This window comes from Talaromyces atroroseus (assembly GCF_001907595.1).
Source record: "Talaromyces atroroseus strain IBT 11181 chromosome Unknown scaffold_3, whole genome shotgun sequence".
Taxonomy (NCBI): domain Eukaryota; kingdom Fungi; phylum Ascomycota; class Eurotiomycetes; order Eurotiales; family Trichocomaceae; genus Talaromyces; species Talaromyces atroroseus.
The window spans coordinates 450467-467165 of NW_017971435.1; the positions used below are offsets into that span (position 1 = coordinate 450467).

The following is a 16699-nucleotide window of genomic DNA, read 5'->3' on the forward strand; positions in this document are numbered from 1 at the left end:
TCCACGTCTGGTGCTTCTGCTCGTATTTGAGCTGTCATACAATATCAATGTTTATATGACCATTTAATCCGTAATCTATGACTGTTGCTATAGTACTGTAGCTTAGATAGGAACGTTCTGTTAACGCCGCCAATCGGCCCGTTGATGCTGACATCGCCGGCATCGTCGGCGACTCAACAACGAAATCCATTTCCTCAAATAACAATAGAGGTCTCGGAGGTATGGTGATAGAGTGGATCTGTCTTCGGGCGCCGAAATGTTGCGTGTGTTCAGATGGTCAACTTTTAATATGTTGTATTCAAAAACATAGCGCCACCCCTGGTTGTCAGCGCATTGTAGATAGTGTTCATTTGCGTTTTGGTGTCATGCAAAAGCTGATTGCAAACACTCGTCAACATGTCTGAAAAGGCTGCCCAATTCCCTCTCGTTGACATCAGTGGCTACATCAATCCGACTTCACCTGAAGACAAGGCCCAAGTCGTTGCACAGATACGAGATGCCTTCAAGACCTTTGGCTTCTTCCAATGCACGGGTCATGGTGTCCCCGTAAGCCTGCAGCGTGCAATGTTCAAAAGCCTCGAGCGATTCTTTAGCCTGCCAAAAGAAGAGAAGATGGAGATTTCCGTTCTCAAAAGTCCTTGTCGTCGTGGATACGAAGCTTCCGGTGCCCATAGCCGGGACGGTAAAGCTATGCCGGACGCAAAAGAGGTAAACTTAAGGAGACCTGTTGATGGACCTGTAACCCATAGCTAATCACTAGATAAGTCGTATTATTTCTGCGAGGATGACCCTAAGGTCGAGATGGGTGGCATTTACGGCCCAAATCAGTGGCCACCTCTCCCCGAAGACGAGTTCCGCCAGCCAATCTGGGAGTATTACAAGAAGACAGCTGCTATGGGAAAGTTGCTTTGGGAGATTTTGATCGAAGGTCTTGGTCGCTCTCCAAGCACAATGGAGCGCTTTTCGAAGCGGCCCTTGATAGGCATGAACCTGCTCCGCTATCCTTCTCCGGCAGACACTGCAGAGGGACAGTTCGGACTCGGCGCGCACAACGACTGGGGCGGCATCACGGTCTTGCTCCAAGAACCTGGCAAAGAGGCCCTCGAGATCTGGCTGGAAGATGAGAAGGAATGGGTTAGCGTTCCTGCCGTGGAAGACAGGTTTGTTATCAACTGCGGCGACATGCTTTCAGGATGGTCTGGACACACGTACAAGTCCGTGCATCACCGCGTTGTCAACAAAGCTCCAGTGGAGAGGTACTCGGCCGTCACAGCCTGGCATGGCGATATCTTTGCCACCAATCCGTTTGAGGAACCTGGCACAAGCAAAGAAACCGTTGGCCATCTCTTTGTCAAGCGTTTCCAAAAGCAACTGAAGCCCAGCAAAGCTCTCTTGGCGGCTATTGGAGTAGAGGCCTAGAAAACCATGGGAAACTATGAACTTTACGTTGAGCAGAGGCTAAGCTGCCTCGAGACAGTTCGATGAAGATACATTCGTTTCTACGGATCATGATTAGCTGCATTTTTATATTACCTACTTGTTTAAAAAACAAAAATCATTTGTCAAACCCCATTGTACAAGAAATTAGGGTTTAAGTGGTGTTTCAGAGAGAATGACTATAACAATTTGCTCTTGTAGTTTCGCCAATCTTAGAAGCTATATATTTGTGTACGTAAAGTACGTAAGTAGGTACGTGCCAGTAGAGAACTTACTCAAATTGCAGTTTAGCAAATCCCACGACTGAGAAATTCTATTTGGAGCAGTGTGCTTTGCACCAACCTATACCACGCATTACTGCCATCATACCGCATATCCTGAATTGTAGATTTTCATTTCAGTGCTGTGCTGGGCGTCATGCTTTTTCTTACGCAACATATTCAATATTGTGGAATAGAAGATGTCCAAATCACATTTAGACAGTGATACAGTGCTTTATTGAGCTAGCAATGAGGAACCAGTTTGACTACTATGGAATAGCTTCAGAGTCAAGATGCTTTTATTTGCCAGGTAAAGGCCTTCTGTTCTTCTGTTATCGTTGACACCTCACGCTCCCATTCGGCATTGATAAATGTTACCATATTAAAATTATAATTGCATACCTGGGTACTTCATTTTCATTGTTTTGGAGTCTAGCAAAAGTAAAGCAGATCTCACTTTCAAATACCAAGGGTCCCGAAATCAAGACCGACAATTCCACTTTTTAGTTCCTTTACAATGTTCCTTACCATAGCGACGAAGACAAATCTACACGGACGCGCGGGGCTAAAACGGGCTCGAGAGATAAAAATTCCTAGTACTAGCCCGGAGAGCCGTGATCGTGAAGTACACGCGAGCCGACATGCCCCTTGGTTCACCTCTGCAGTTCCAACGCCGACGAGATTGTCTGGCCAATTAAACTTTGGTGCTCAAAAGCATTGCCATCGCCCGAAATAGATATAGCCTTCTTTCCGAAATTTAACTACCGGATCCCATGACGGGCACCGAAATACTACCTAGGTAATACCTTCATGGAATAAGTATGAAACTCCGGATTTCTCGGTAATTACTCGGCGCTAAGAAGCACTATGAGCAAGATCAGAATGTTTACAGTATTAAACTTTGATAAGAGATCTCGCTGGAGATGTGCTGGGTAATAACACATTGCTACCTTCATTTCAAAATTTGTCACTCAAACTGGGAAAAGAGAAAACGACATCAATATGGGCTTGCCATTAGCAGACCGTACCCTTCCAGAGCGCCGCAAGGCAATCATCTGCGAAGATGTTGGTAAACTGACCATACAAAATGACCGCCCAATGCCTGTACTGGAACATGACACCGCAATTGTGAAGGTCCATGCCGTCGGTCTCAATCCTCACGACATCAAGGGGTTAGATTATAGCGCAGCTCCAGGAGCCGTACATGGAGGAGACTTTTGCGGTACCATCGTTGCATTGGGAGAGACAGCTGCTGCGGAAGGGCGGTTTGCGGTGGGTGATCGTGTCGCAGGGCTTGTTCAGGGAGAGAACAAGCTGGCGCCAGAGAAGGGTTCTTTTGCCGAATACATCGAGACAACACCGCACACCATGGTGAAGGTCCCAGACAGCATGAGCGACGAAGATGCAGCCACTCTAGGTGTCGGAATCGCATCTGCTACCTTTGGCCTCTATAAGGAGCTAAAAATCCCAGGGGGTATGGAGCGACTTGTTAAGGGAGGCGGCGACCTCGACGAGAACGATCGAGAATTCGTTTTGGTCGCCGGTGGTAGCACAGCTACAGGAACTCGAGCTTTACAACTGCTTAAAATGTAAGCTTGCTTCCGTGCCTATGTTTTGCGCTTTGCCACTGTGCTAATGATTATTTCATCAATTTTCTAGTGCTGGGTTCCGCCCAATCGCAACAAGTTCTCCTGCTAATTTCGACTTATGTCTCCGGTATGGCGCAGAAAAGGTCTTTGATTATCGCAGCCTGACGTGTGCAGCCGATATTCGCGCGTACACAGGCAATGAGTTGGAGTACGCTTTTGACTGCATTGCCCAAGCAGAAACCACACAGCTATGCTACAGTGCTATGGGCCGCGCTGGAGGCCGCTACGTGACTCTGGAGCCCTTCCGTGACTCTGTGGTCAAGGGTCGCAGCTTGACTATTCAGCCGTCTTGGTTCTTGGCGACCCAGATCTTCGGAGAAGACATTGCTATGGATGGTGTGTATGGTCGCAAGGCCAATCTCGAAGATCGAGCGTTTGGTACCGAGGCATTTTTAGCATTCCAGTCTCTTTTGGATCGTGGCCTTGTTAGTGCCCATCCCGTAAAGTCAATGCCCGGCGGTTGGGACGGTGTTATACGGGGTGTTGTGAGCATGCGCAGTGCGGCACCCTCTGGCTATAAGTTGGCCTACAGGGTATGAGAGGAGTCTTATATGATAAATTAACATAACAAATTGTATAAACATTCCGCAGGCCATGTAAGTAGAGGGCGTCATGTCGGAATAACGAAGGTGCAAAAGATTACCTAGGTATCAAGCACATTCAATACATAGACCTTTTTTTTTTTATTTCTCAATATAAATTTATTATGTTTTGAAATCTATTTGTATGTACATACCAGGTAATCTGAAGAGATGTTTGTAATAATAAAGTATTATATTGAATAAAACGCCTGCATCCTACCATGTGGTGTTCACGTGTTCACGTGGTCCGTAGAAACTACACTCTAGGTCTAAGGTTATTTTGACCGCGCAAGATCCCCAGCCGCAGTGGGGGGATTTGCACCCCACCGCTATCCGTTTGCCTGAACCCCACACGACTTCGGCCACCGGACACGGGCCGAGCCCGGGGCCCAAAAATGTTAGCTTGCCATCTGAACGACGAGCCGGCCATGAATAGCCTCAGTAAGAAACGACTTACAATGCTGTACAGGTTACAATTTTCCATTGCTAGAATGTTAGAATGCCAATACACAGTACAAGGAATTTAGGAGAACTTTTCTCTATCTATATATATCAGTGTATATCAATTTCACATATAAAAATGCATATTTTATCCTGTTTTAAAAGATAGTTATAAAAACTTTGGATAGTGTTGAGAATGACTTCGAAGTAATATAAGTATAGAGTCAAATATATACTCCTACGAATTATTTAGCTATTAGATTATGAATTAATCTACCTAGTAACGCAACACATACCTAGGCACTAGTATACAAATATAGATAGCCTTAGGCTTTCTACGATAATAATCAGCTACTAAGCATTTTCGCATGTACTTTATATATCTACTATTTATTATCCTTCAAATCTATTCCTAGGCAGAAGCCGCACCCTAGTTACATTCTTGCAACACCCGCTACAACACAATCAATCATAGGAAAACAACAACATGTATGTCTACTTGTTTAGTATGTAGCCGTGTCACCGCGCCTGGTGCGAATCATAAACAGCCACTCCGTTTCTTTACTTTCTCCACAAGAGCTTTCAAACGGTTTTCCCTGTCTTGATAACCATTGTCCCTGTCTAATCCCGCATTCGTCGAAATGAAGAGAACTTTCTGCATTATTTTAAAAACCGGCCGCAGCACTTCTAGTATAATCTGCGACCGGAAGCGTTCCTGGTCCTTGTAGCCGAGACCAAGTCCGCTGAAGTCCAGTTCGTGGAAGCCAGCTTCCAGAAGTTCCGAGGAAAGAGGCCTCTGGGCGTCGGAGGTATCGGCGAGGAAGTCGGCCGTGCCGACTTCTAGAATCTCCACAAGTTGGTACATTATAATGTTAAAGAGAGCTAGACATTTAGTGTCGGGACACCCGAACTGTCCGTTGACAAGAGGGTCAAGTCTCTCGGTCACCCGTTTGACAATACCAAGTATAAGGTCCAGAACTTTCAGCTTGTCGACTTGATACTTCTCTAAGCTGCAGATTATTTGGGAGCAGGCAATAACACATTGGCTATTATGCCCGCTGTCCGTAGGCATCATCTGTGGTGGTGGTGTGGTGGTGGCAGAGTTTTGTACTGAAAATTGCGTGGTATACGTACGGGAAGAGGGTGACAATGATCTTTCGTTATAGCCAGGCTCGATACCGGGGGGGTTCGAGCTACTCGTGGGTTGTGAGAAAGAAGGATGCGAAGTTACCTTGGGATAAGCCTGACTGATTGGTGAAAGCTGCTGCTGCTGAGACAGCTCCGGCTGCGTATTCCGTAGAGCGCCGAATATTTCCTCCGCATGTCTTTCATCAAAGCCATAGGTATCTTCCAACCCTCCATTTAGCACGGTAGACCAGCCAAGAAGAACATCATCGAATAACCTTGTGTTTTCTGTGCCAGGTGCCTGGGAACCGGGGGTGCTTGAAAAGGGATATTCCAGTTCGATAGTTTCTCCGGTACTTGGATCTTCTGACGTGCGTGGAGAAAGAGGCTGTGCTCTTGTATTGGCGATCTCTCCCATAGCTGAATCTGCAGTGTTCCCCACAACTCTCGTATCTGTGAGGCTTCCCATCATTCTTAGATCCGCGTTCTCTCCCAACACTCCTCCATTTGCGTCTTCTATTTTTCTCTTCCTTCGCATGCCTGGAACTCGACCGACTCTCGACTCGGCATAAACGCACTCGATACCTAGATTGTCGCAGCGACTACAGCCAGTTTTTTCACCGCTGCATTTGACCTGAATGGATTTTAGTGGTTAAACACTCTTGTGGTGGGGCACTCTGGACAAATGACCTTGGTTGTGTGGCATTGGTTACACGCTGCTCTCAATTTGACAGGCTTTGCTTTGTTCATTGTTGTGTCGACCGAGACCTATGCCCATGAAGAAAAAGATAAGATGCGAAGAATCTTGTATGAGTGACTCGGGATTTTGAGATGCTGTTGATTGTAGTCTCACTGCATTACTCCCGCGTTGCTGTGCCATATGAAATATTAATCGATTCACAAAGATAAGAAAGATACCCTTGATTGATAACGTGCTTCCTTGAGGTGGGGGCGGGGAGAATTATTATTCGGCTAATGCCGCGCGCCGAGCACGGGTCGCTACCCAGTCGGGGGGCGGCAGCCCCCAGTTGCAGCCCCCAACTTTGGGGGGCGGGGTGCTTTACAATAGCCTGATGGTGGGAATAAAGCTCTAGATAAAGTGTGCGTGGATGTAAGAAACCTATATGGGGATGATTCTACCCCCGCCAAGCTAAAAGTCTTGGCACCGATTTGTAGATTGATTCATCCATTCTTTACCATCGGGCAATTGTAAGCTTCCTTAGCCCTCAGAACTTTATAATAAGATAAAGATTTACTTCGGATATGGTTAGATTATCTCTATATAGTCTATGCTTGAAGATATTCAATCAAGCCTTTCAATCTAATCGTACTCTTATCTTTATCTTTTATCTTCGCCAAATAGGAAGTCGGAGAGTCCTAAAATATCCAAATCCTAGCTAGCTTTATCAGTCTTAAGTGCTTTTAATCGCTCCTGATCCTAACCTTTGAATAAATTGTGTATGACTAAAGGAACAGCCTTGGCACACATTGTCTAGATTTCTACCACCGCGCACTAAGTTCTACTGGGCAATTGTAACCCGGCCCCCATCTATTTCTGACTCCGAGTCACCAAGATCACACGGCATCGCTCTTCTCACGATTTGTTATCGGACTTAGACTTGGATACCGTATCAGTTGCGCATAAAATGATTAGCGCGGCAAGACCACAGTAACAAGGGGATCCGCCAAGATTATTCACCAAAAGGGTCCACTTTCCTTTCTAGACAAGTCAGATGGAGCTAATCATACTAAAGAACCAAAGCCTCGCAAGAGCTTCAGATCTATAATTATACTAGGTGATAAAGACTAGCTACGTAGGATATCGAAGGCTTCACTTACCAAGGCCTCAAGCGCCTTAGCAGTGCTGCTACTAGTGAGCTATTACTAATCGCTAAATCCATAAGATATTAAATACGTAATATATAGCGACGGGTCGGGTTTATACACAAAAGAAGGGCTTCGAATCTGTAGGTTCGCAATGCGAGCCTTGCAAGGTCAAGTTTGCCAAAGCAACTACGCGTAACCGGTAAGTTATTTACTCCACTCCACTTTTGGAGCGACATAGACTCAGTGGAGTTGTGCTTATAGAGAGCGTCTCTGGGCCAATCAGAGCGCTATTTAATGTTCCGTGAACTCGCCTTCCAATCGTTATTTCCGACACGATTTCACGATTTTGCTTGTTTATACGAGCTGCGATCGGCGTGTAACGAAGTCTTGTCGACTACGGGAGCCCCAGTCATCCGGTACGGTAGTACCGCGTGGCCGGTGGAGAACATCTGCGTCAGATCTTGCTCTGCTTGGAGTGCTAAAGAATCCCGAGAATCCTAGGATCCCAGACAAGGGCTCTCGTACAACAGTACATTTCGTTTACTATCCCCTCCCTGGACTAAATGCTAGTGTGGCAAGATCGGCACGGATAGTATTTGCCGTGAATAGAGAGTTTCTACTTCGTACAGGATGAAGCAGCAAAGGCCGAACGGACCACTCCCCACCGGCGGGAAAGTGTTCCAATCCTTTGAGACGGTCATGGGACTATTTCGTTCAGAGTGAGGGGGAGGGGGCCACTGCCATCTAGTCGTTGAGTTGCATACCTATCTAGGCAATTGCAACTTGGCAACTGAACCCGACAAGGACGATAAAGACGGATAACTGAGCAATCAAACCCAGCGGATCTAGGCACATTGATTGCTTCTTTGGACATGAGCGCAATCTGCAGCTGCAGCTGCAGATAAGACAAGCAAAACATTTAGGAGGTTAGTGTGTCTACATGCAAAAAAGAGCGCTACAATGCTACATCATAAAAGGATTAGGCCTTGGCGGAAAAGCACACTCACAAGGGCTGAAAGGCTTCTGCTCAGGATGGCAGCCTCTTTACTAATCAGTGTAGATTTGTATGACAGATTTCTTGCCAAGAAAATATCGGGATTCTGACTGTTCTCGGGTTTAGTATGTTTCATTTAAAATTCTCTTGGCTGGAAACTTGCTCATTTTACGGGCCTTGGTATTTCAAGGTTAATCGATATCCATGATTAGCTCTAGAATAGATATCTGTAGGTCTACGAAGTTGTGAAGCTAAATCAACTAATCAAAAGATGCTAAAGCCCTAAGTAGAAAGTCTCCAGTCAAGGGGACACTCTATTTGCCTAGTAGACAGTAAGTAACCTATAATAACAATGTGTTATACATTCGTACCGTAGAGTAGTCTACGTTCGATTTACTTGGCATCTTCTAGTTAGTTAATTAGCTGTAAGCTTTAGGGAAACTACTCCGTATATACGAAGGAGCTACTGATTAGCTCTAAGATGCCAAGGACATAAAGTGAACAAGTTCCAGCCAAGGGGATGATATCGCTTCTATCTTCCTAGCAATACTCTTATAAACATTCGGACGCCGAGATAAAAACACTCGGGAGCCGAAACAATAAGCGGCCGGAGATTTTTATTGCAAAAATGTACCTAGTTTTACAAAGGAGCCACCGGGGCTCATGTTTTGAAGATGACATCAGCCCTATAGTAGGATCGACTGACGATCATCCGCGAGAAAACGCAGCATAGATGGATAATACTTAAAGTCAAGAGGATATCGCCTCGACGAAAAGAACTAAACATTCCTCGAGGTATCTTCAATCATGGCTGCTGCATCTACTCAATATGCTCCAGGCCTTGACACAAGCCAGGGCTTCAATGCTCATGCTCAGCCAACAAAGCTTGCAAAGCACGATGTTACCTACGATATGATGTACTTTGCCCTTGACGCCAAACCGGCCCCTTACTATATGGGGTAAGTTATCCTGCTCTGGTAAGTTCTTCTCGGCCGGAGTAGCAGAATCTGATTTTAAGTGCAGTCGTCCAGGCACTGTTCTCGGACCCCTGAAACCATTGCCCGTCGTCATACATGATGTTTCCGGAGAGGAGGACAAATACACTCTCGACACGCATGGCTTTCAGTTTGTCAAGCACGAAAGCAAGGAGAAGGATTTCCTTGACGTCGAGAAAATCAAGGCGGAATACTACCCTGAAACGGAACAGCTAGTGAAGGATGTTACTGGGGCCACGCGGACGTTCGTTTTCAACCACGCAATCCGCCGTCAGCCCGTGGAAGCCGCTGATGGAAGTGTGCCTGGGCGCGGCCCAACATACAACGCTCACATCGATCAGTCTTACGAAGACGCTCCGAACCGAGTCAGAAGATACTTTCCAGATGAGGCGGACGAGCTTGTCAAAAAGCGGTATCTAATCATCAACGTAAGTATAAAAATCTACCGCCATCTTCGAATTCATTAGAACGAAATAATAATTGCTCACGGTTACTACGCAGGTATGGCGCCCTATCAAGACTATTCTTAAAGACCCCTTTGCCGTCATTGATGCACGTTCCGTGGCCGATAAGGACCTTGTCCCGGTAACAATGGTCTATCCTAACAATCTCGTTGACGAGAAGGTTGCCTGCAAGGCAAACCCAGACCACCTGTGGTACTATAAGTATGCCCAGCGCCCTGATGAGCCGATGCTGTTCAAGAATTTCGATTCGGTTACCGACGGCCGCGCAAGAAGGAATCCGCATTCCGCATTTCAAGATCCAGCTCATGCAAATGACTATATGAGGGAGAGTATTGAGGTGCGAGTGTTGGCTTTTTTTGACGAATAGTTAGCTGGAAGGAAGGCTAGGTATTGCCTTTATTTGCGGCAAGTGGAGCTATTAGAAAGGGACTATTCTATGCTACGCACCGATTGGGTGTACCGGTTTAAAAAAAAAAAAAGAACAAAAAACGAAAAAAAAAACTGCGTCGAATTATCTCCTGTTTCTTGTATAGCAGATTACCAATCACAATCATTTAGCTGAATATGAAAGGAAGTTGGTCTTCTATTGCTCGAAGTCGATTAGACTAGTCATTAACCATACGTCACTTATAACCAAGTATTAGGGCATACTAGGAGAACTAGTTTGCTAGGAGATATTATAAGGAATTAGCGATAATTAGTTACTAGTGCGTATGGAGTAATCAAACTATACCCGCGTTGGGGTTAGCGTACTCGGCGTCTTGGCACACGCACCGCTCTGCGCGGTGGGTCTCACTCCACCCCGCCAAACCCTTCTTGCGAAACTTCGTGTGGATAACAGCGGCCCTAGAGGTCCAAGCAGAGAAGCCTGACAAGCGCAAACTCTGAATTGCGAGCGATGTAGATCTGACGGAGTCGGCCGTTACTTGGAGGGAAAACGGCGTTGCCGGAGGATAGGCGTATGCCGATTTGATTGATCCCTGCACATCATAGATGCTTTCTCGCCGTCTCATTTTCTCCGCTTCAATACCTTGGTAATTCCAAGGTTCATTCCATCTGGGGCTAAACGCCAAGGAGGAGCCGGCCACCTAATAATGGTGGCGACAACTGCTTCGGCGAAACAGGGGGTTCCAAGAATATATACAACCACTCGCAAAAAGTTTCAGCCTAGCCAGGCAACTCAGCATAATAGCTTAGCGCCGAAGGTTATTAATGATTAGAATGTAAACATCTTACTAACATAATTAAAAATATTCCATTATACTGTATTTTAATAAAGTGATTTATAAAGTTTGTGGTGAGAGATAAAATTCTAAAAAATTGAATCGTAGGTACCTTTTGTCAGTATTTACTACTAAAAGTGACCTTGTGCATTGATCTGGGGCCCCAGCCGCAGGGCTTTGACCCCTAGTGAGGCGCCAAACTTATGTGGCTGCCTTAGATATGTTTTCTTTTTCCATTGATTCAGCTTTTCCAATTGATACAAGGGGAGGGTTACTGGACACTCTGGCTTCTGTGCAGCACCGTGAGTGACTGCCTCGGCCGCAGATTCATGTCTACATTCAGAGCAGACACAAGCCGTGAACACCATTTTGCCAGTTGGCGAAATAGATTTTAGAAATAATGTCAGGCTCTTCGATTTCTCTAGCATCAGGGAGCACCATCCGGGTAAGGTTCTCTGATCCCGAGCCCTGTACAGACGATGAACGAAGCTAATGAAGTTGAATGTTGTAGTTCTCATCTGTTTCTCGTCGAAGCTCGGATTCTTCATCGGACATTGAACTACCTTTACTGCAGAATGAGGCTCAGCAAGGCTCACTATTCCCTTACATCCAAAATATACCCAAAAACTCGAATCCGATTTCAGTCTTGAGAAATTTCTGGGCACAAGTCAGGATATCATCCTACTCAAGAGGGCAAGGTCGCCCTAGAGGTTTTAGACATGTTGAAATCAACGCCCTTCGAACGACGCCACTGGTTGATGAACGGACCGGTAGACCATTTGTGAAGAACTGGATACGTTCTAATAGATATACTCCATTGACGTTTCTGCCGAGACAACTCTTCGCCCAATTTTCCAAGCTTGCAAATTTCTACTTTCTGTGTTTCGCACTCATGCAGCTTATTCCCGGACTCAGTACAATTGGAAACAAGACGAATATCGTACCCTTGATGATCTTTGTTAGCATCTCTATGGCAAAGGAGGGGTTTGATGATTATAGAAGACATCGATTGGACAGCCAGGAGAACCGCCAGGTGGTTCTGTCACTCGACAAGAGGACGCCCACAATAGCTGAGTGCTTAAATTGGCGGAAAACACAGTGGCGTTCACTGGCAGTTGGGGATATCATCAGACTCCAGCGCGATGAGGCAGTGCCGGCAGACATTGTGCTATTGAGTTCAACCAGTCGTGCTGGGAGCAATATCGCTCACGTCGAGACTATAGCTTTGGATGGGGAAACTAACCTCAAGATAAAGAGGGTGGATAAGGCCGTTGCTGAAGCGTGCGCTACACCTGCGGATCTTGTCAACTGTTCAGTCAAGTTCATCATCGAAGATCCGCATCCGGATCTCTCCAGCTTTAAAGGCAGGGTAACTGTCAATGACCAAGATTGGCCCTTGAACAACGACAATATTGTATATCGCGGCAGCGTTCTGCGAAACATTTCCGAGGCAACCGCGATGGTTGTATATTCCGGACAAGAATGCAAGATTCGGCTGAATTCGAATGGCGACGGACAGGCTCACATAAAAGCTCCCCGTCTACAATACATGGTCAACAAGATCGTTTTTGTTGTGGCATCGTTTGTGCTGGGACTATCATTCTATAATACCTTTGCATATCAAATCTGGAAATCTGACATCGAAAATAAGCTATTTTATCTCTCTGGCGCAACTGTCTCAACTCAGGAGTCAATTTTTGGTTTCCTTATTATGTTTGCTACAATGGTCCCCCTTTCGTTATACATCAGCATGGAAATGATCAAGCTTGCACAAATCTTTTTCCTCAGCTCGGATATCGACATGTACGATGAAGCGTCAAACGTCCCTTGCGAAGCCAGAACGTCAACCATCAATGAGGAGCTAGGACAGATTACGCATATATTTTCCGATAAAACCGGAACGCTGACCGACAACGAGATGAGATTCCGGAAGATGTACGTTGCTGGAGGCATTTGGGCACACGAAGATGTGGGAGATCCTAATCAAGACCACATTCGGGCGGCGGAACGGCCAAATATGTTCAATCCCAGTTCAGAACAGCGATCAGTGTCCGAGAGGACCATAAAAGAAATGATAAGACACTTTTCTGAGAGGCCAGACTCTGCGTATGGGCAAAAAGTAATGATGATGCTGCTTTGTATGGCACTTTGTCATAGCTGTATTCCAGAAATATCACGAGATGGCATTACTATAGACTTTCAGTCATCATCCCCGGATGAGCTTGCATTGATCAGAGCCGCCCAGACTATGGGAGTTTTCATGCGAAGCCGCGATCACGACTCTATTATTCTATCGCTCTCCACGTCAAAAGATACATCCATCAGAACCGAGACTTACAAGGTTCTGAACGTTATCGAGTTTTCGAATGACAGGAGACGTATGTCAGTTATCGTGAGATTCCCCGATGGCAGGATATGTATTATTTGCAAAGGTGCCGATTCTGTTATCATGGAGCGACTGAAAATATTGAAAACTACTAAGGAGACCGGTGTTCAATCTCAAAGTCTAGGGGAGCAAGTCGACCAAGGTGGTAATATAGGGACAGTACCGCATGGAGATGGCCAATTTGATCTTGAGAATTGCGTTTCCAGCGTCACCAGATTTGCGAATGAAAGCCTCCGCACTCTTCTATATGCGTATCGCTTTCTCGACGACGCAGAATATGAAGAGTGGAGATTGATGTGGGATGTAGCTACCGCAAGTCTTGACAAGAATGAAGAGATGACGGATAAGGTGGCAGAGCTTATTGAGGTCAACTTCGAGCTTGCTGGCGCGACTGCCGTTGAAGATAAGCTGCAGCGCGGCGTGCCAGATTCAATCGACAAGCTCCTGCGTGCTAATATCAAAGTTTGGATGCTAACTGGCGATAAGCGAGAAACAGCGATCAACATCGGCCATTCTTGTGGTCTTATAAAAGAGAATTCCACGATACTGGATCTCTCTGATGACGATCAGTCCGGCAAAATAATGGAAGCGATTGAGTCCTACATTTTGTCTCTCAAATCAGCTGAACACGGCGTAGTTGTCATTGATGGTCATACTTTGACAACCATTTTCAACGAACCCATTGGCTCTCTCAAAGCAAGATTCTTTGACTTGGTGGTTTTAGCGGACTCCGTTATCTGCTGTCGTACTCAGCCCAGCCAAAAAGCGCAGGTTGTGCGCGGGATCAAAATTCGAATGCCCAACGCAGTTACCTTGGCTGTAGGTGACGGCGCAAATGACATAGCAATGATCCAAGAAGCCCATGTAGGCATTGGCATCACGGGAAAAGAGGGCTTCCAAGCAGCCCGCAATTCAGATTACTCCATTGCGCAATTCAGATTTCTGCCGAAGCTTCTCTTGGTTCACGGAAGGTGGAATTATGTCCGAACATGTAAATACATTTTGGGCACGCTGTGGAAAGAGATAGTTTTCTATTTGAGTCAATCTCTCTTCCAACGGTGGGTTGGCTATAGTGGTACGAGTCTGTACGAGCCTCTGAGCGCGACTCAGTTCAACACCCTTTTCACATCGCTATCTGTCATGTGCATTGGGGTCTTCGACAAAGATCTTGCAGCCTCTACGCTTCTAGCTGTGCCCGAGCTGTACATATCTATGGGCCAGAGAGACGGTGGCTTCAACATTTGGATCTATCTTGGATGGACGGCTATGGCTGTCTCCGAATCGTGCATTGTGTTTTTCTCCATGCTCTTTCTCTTCGGATGTGCAGAAACTACAAAAGATAACACCCTATTCTCAATGGGTGATCTCAACTTTGTCGCGGTTGTTATTATTGTCAGTCTGAAGCTTCTAGTACTCGAGATGCACAACAAGTCGATTGTTGTGGCCATCACCATGTTTTTGACTGTCGGGGCGCCTTTTCTCTGGAATCTCGTATTTGCTGCAGCCTATCCCCTCACGACAGCTTACCGTGTACGAGGAGGCTTCTTTACGGGTTTCGGACAAAATCCGACGTGGTGGCTGACTTTGATTTTCATTATCATTTGTGTATACATGTATGAGTTGAGCATCAGCGCATTGAGAAAGGCGATTTTCCCAACAGACACGGATGTGTTTCAGGAGCTCGAGCAGGACAAGGCCTTTATGGCTCGCTACAATAGGACTACTGCGTTGGAGTCGGAATGGATCTCGAATAGATATAGCGATGAGCAGGTGGATACTACCTACAAAGAGTATCCATAGACGTTAAATTGAGGAAAAATTTGAACATAATTTCAATGTACATACTTAGCCAGTAGTGATGTAGGCCCTAAACTATATTTTTATATTCTACTCAATCCCTCCTGTTTCTTATTTTTTGTAGAGATTTTGTATAGCAATATACCGAAAAAACACATGTACGTAATACCGCTAATCGCAGTAGCGCACCCCGCTTTAATAGTGTCCCCGCAAAACAGCAAATACCTAGCGGTTATATGGGGGTCAGATTTGTTAGGACATGTCGCGAGAAATGCCAAGCCTCCATACTAAATGTGGCCGAGAAACCGCACAAATTTCACAAAGTCAATACCCCAAAATTACATGGGGGTCAGATTACTTATATGAGTAAGAATCGTTCTGCTGTTAAAAAAATCTTATATAATACTAGTAATTATTACTATGGGGACTACATGCATAAAAGTTCTAAGGCTATAAAGCTGGCTTTATTGTTATCGTACATATAATATACTTAAGCTAGATGACTTGCTTTACTTCACTGTACAGAGATTCTGCACGGCTACTAATTCTAGATATTACATAGAGATGCAAGTTCTTACCCAGATGTTGTACACATGGTCTGTATGACTGGGCTAAAGAAAAATTATACATATCTTGCTGCTATTGTCCCAGTGCCAGAGAAAAAAGATGATAATATATATATATATATGTATGTATAATGAAAACAGTAAAAAAATCATATATACCTTAATTAATCTTATAGAGGTTCTTTTAAGAACTAGGCTCAGGATCAAGATCAATCGGATTTTCCTCTGACTCACTGGCTGGCCTATTCTCTATAAGGAGAATCGGACAGCCAATACTACTGTCTAGTTGACTTGGATAAACAGGAGTATAGAGAATAGTATTCACTATGTCTGATCTTCTAGGAATAGCCATTCTAATACCTTCTATTATCTGTCTTTATATAGGTGGGCAGTGACTTCCCCAGTCATATTACTTATAGTTTGCATAGCACCTGTTCTAGTGGCCCAACAAGTGGACACACTGGACAAATGGAGTATTCATACAATCAGCCTGGCAACTGGCACTGCACGGGAGACCAATAACTCTACGCGAAGCAATTAATAGGGCATTGATGTACGACTGGCGGCCTAACATAATTTGGAAGGCTTTCAAACTATTAGATTTAAAATAAATTCCTCTCTGTACAGGAAGTGCTTGTGTAGCACAGCTCTGCAGACTTAAGTATTAGAAGTCCAATGCCTGAGGGGGCAGAATAACCATAAGATCTTGACCGTACGGAGCTGCCTGTTTGGCCTAGTTAATTAGGTGTTAAATGAGGGCAATTATCCTCTCCTTAACAGAGAATAGGCCAGCGGTGGCAGAGGGGAAATCAATGGCGTTGTTACGTCTATGACTTATATAATTTGGCTATAAATGAATTGTATGAGGAACTATTAGTATATTTATTCATTTAAGCTTGGAGACTTATCTAGATAGATAAGAAGTATAAAGGGCTTCGTATGAGAGCAATATGA

The 16699-nt window shown here is 45.3% G+C and overlaps 5 protein-coding genes across 5 annotated transcripts, besides 3 other annotated features; 4 read left to right on the forward strand and 1 right to left on the reverse strand.

Annotated features, from left to right (window-relative positions):
- Positions 1-396: 396 nt before the first annotated feature.
- On the forward strand, positions 397-1419 carry UA08_03199 (hypothetical protein; the record flags this gene model as incomplete). The annotated part of the gene is made up of 2 exons (XM_020265473.1): positions 397-708; positions 766-1419. The coding sequence occupies 2 exons, from the start codon at positions 397-399 to the stop codon at positions 1417-1419; spliced, it is 966 nt and encodes a 321-aa protein (XP_020120970.1).
- Positions 1420-2699: 1280 nt separating this feature from the next.
- UA08_03200 (hypothetical protein) lies at positions 2700-3946 on the forward strand (the record flags this gene model as incomplete). Its single annotated transcript, XM_020265474.1, has 3 exons — positions 2700-3286; positions 3357-3879; positions 3938-3946. 3 exons carry the CDS (start codon positions 2700-2702, stop codon positions 3944-3946), a joined length of 1119 nt encoding a protein of 372 aa, XP_020120969.1.
- A 583-nt stretch (positions 3947-4529) lies between these two features.
- Positions 4530-4828: a repeat region (Identified by RepeatMasker using a combination of RepBase library and repeat library created with RepeatScout).
- A 78-nt stretch (positions 4829-4906) lies between these two features.
- On the reverse strand, positions 4907-6031 carry UA08_03201 (hypothetical protein; the record flags this gene model as incomplete). Its single annotated transcript, XM_020265475.1, has 1 exon — positions 4907-6031. One exon carries the CDS (start codon positions 6029-6031, stop codon positions 4907-4909), a length of 1125 nt encoding a protein of 374 aa, XP_020120968.1.
- Positions 6032-9121: 3090 nt separating this feature from the next.
- Positions 9122-10140, forward strand: UA08_03202 (hypothetical protein; the record flags this gene model as incomplete). The annotated part of the gene is made up of 3 exons (XM_020265476.1): positions 9122-9273; positions 9338-9737; positions 9811-10140. The coding sequence occupies 3 exons, from the start codon at positions 9122-9124 to the stop codon at positions 10138-10140; spliced, it is 882 nt and encodes a 293-aa protein (XP_020120967.1).
- A 1256-nt stretch (positions 10141-11396) lies between these two features.
- Positions 11397-15182, forward strand: UA08_03203 (hypothetical protein; the record flags this gene model as incomplete). Its single annotated transcript, XM_020265478.1, has 2 exons — positions 11397-11441; positions 11508-15182. The coding sequence occupies 2 exons, from the start codon at positions 11397-11399 to the stop codon at positions 15180-15182; spliced, it is 3720 nt and encodes a 1239-aa protein (XP_020120974.1).
- A 218-nt stretch (positions 15183-15400) lies between these two features.
- Positions 15401-15534: a repeat region (Identified by RepeatMasker using a combination of RepBase library and repeat library created with RepeatScout).
- Positions 15535-15674: 140 nt separating this feature from the next.
- Positions 15675-15813: a repeat region (Identified by RepeatMasker using a combination of RepBase library and repeat library created with RepeatScout).
- Positions 15814-16699: the final 886 nt, after the last annotated feature.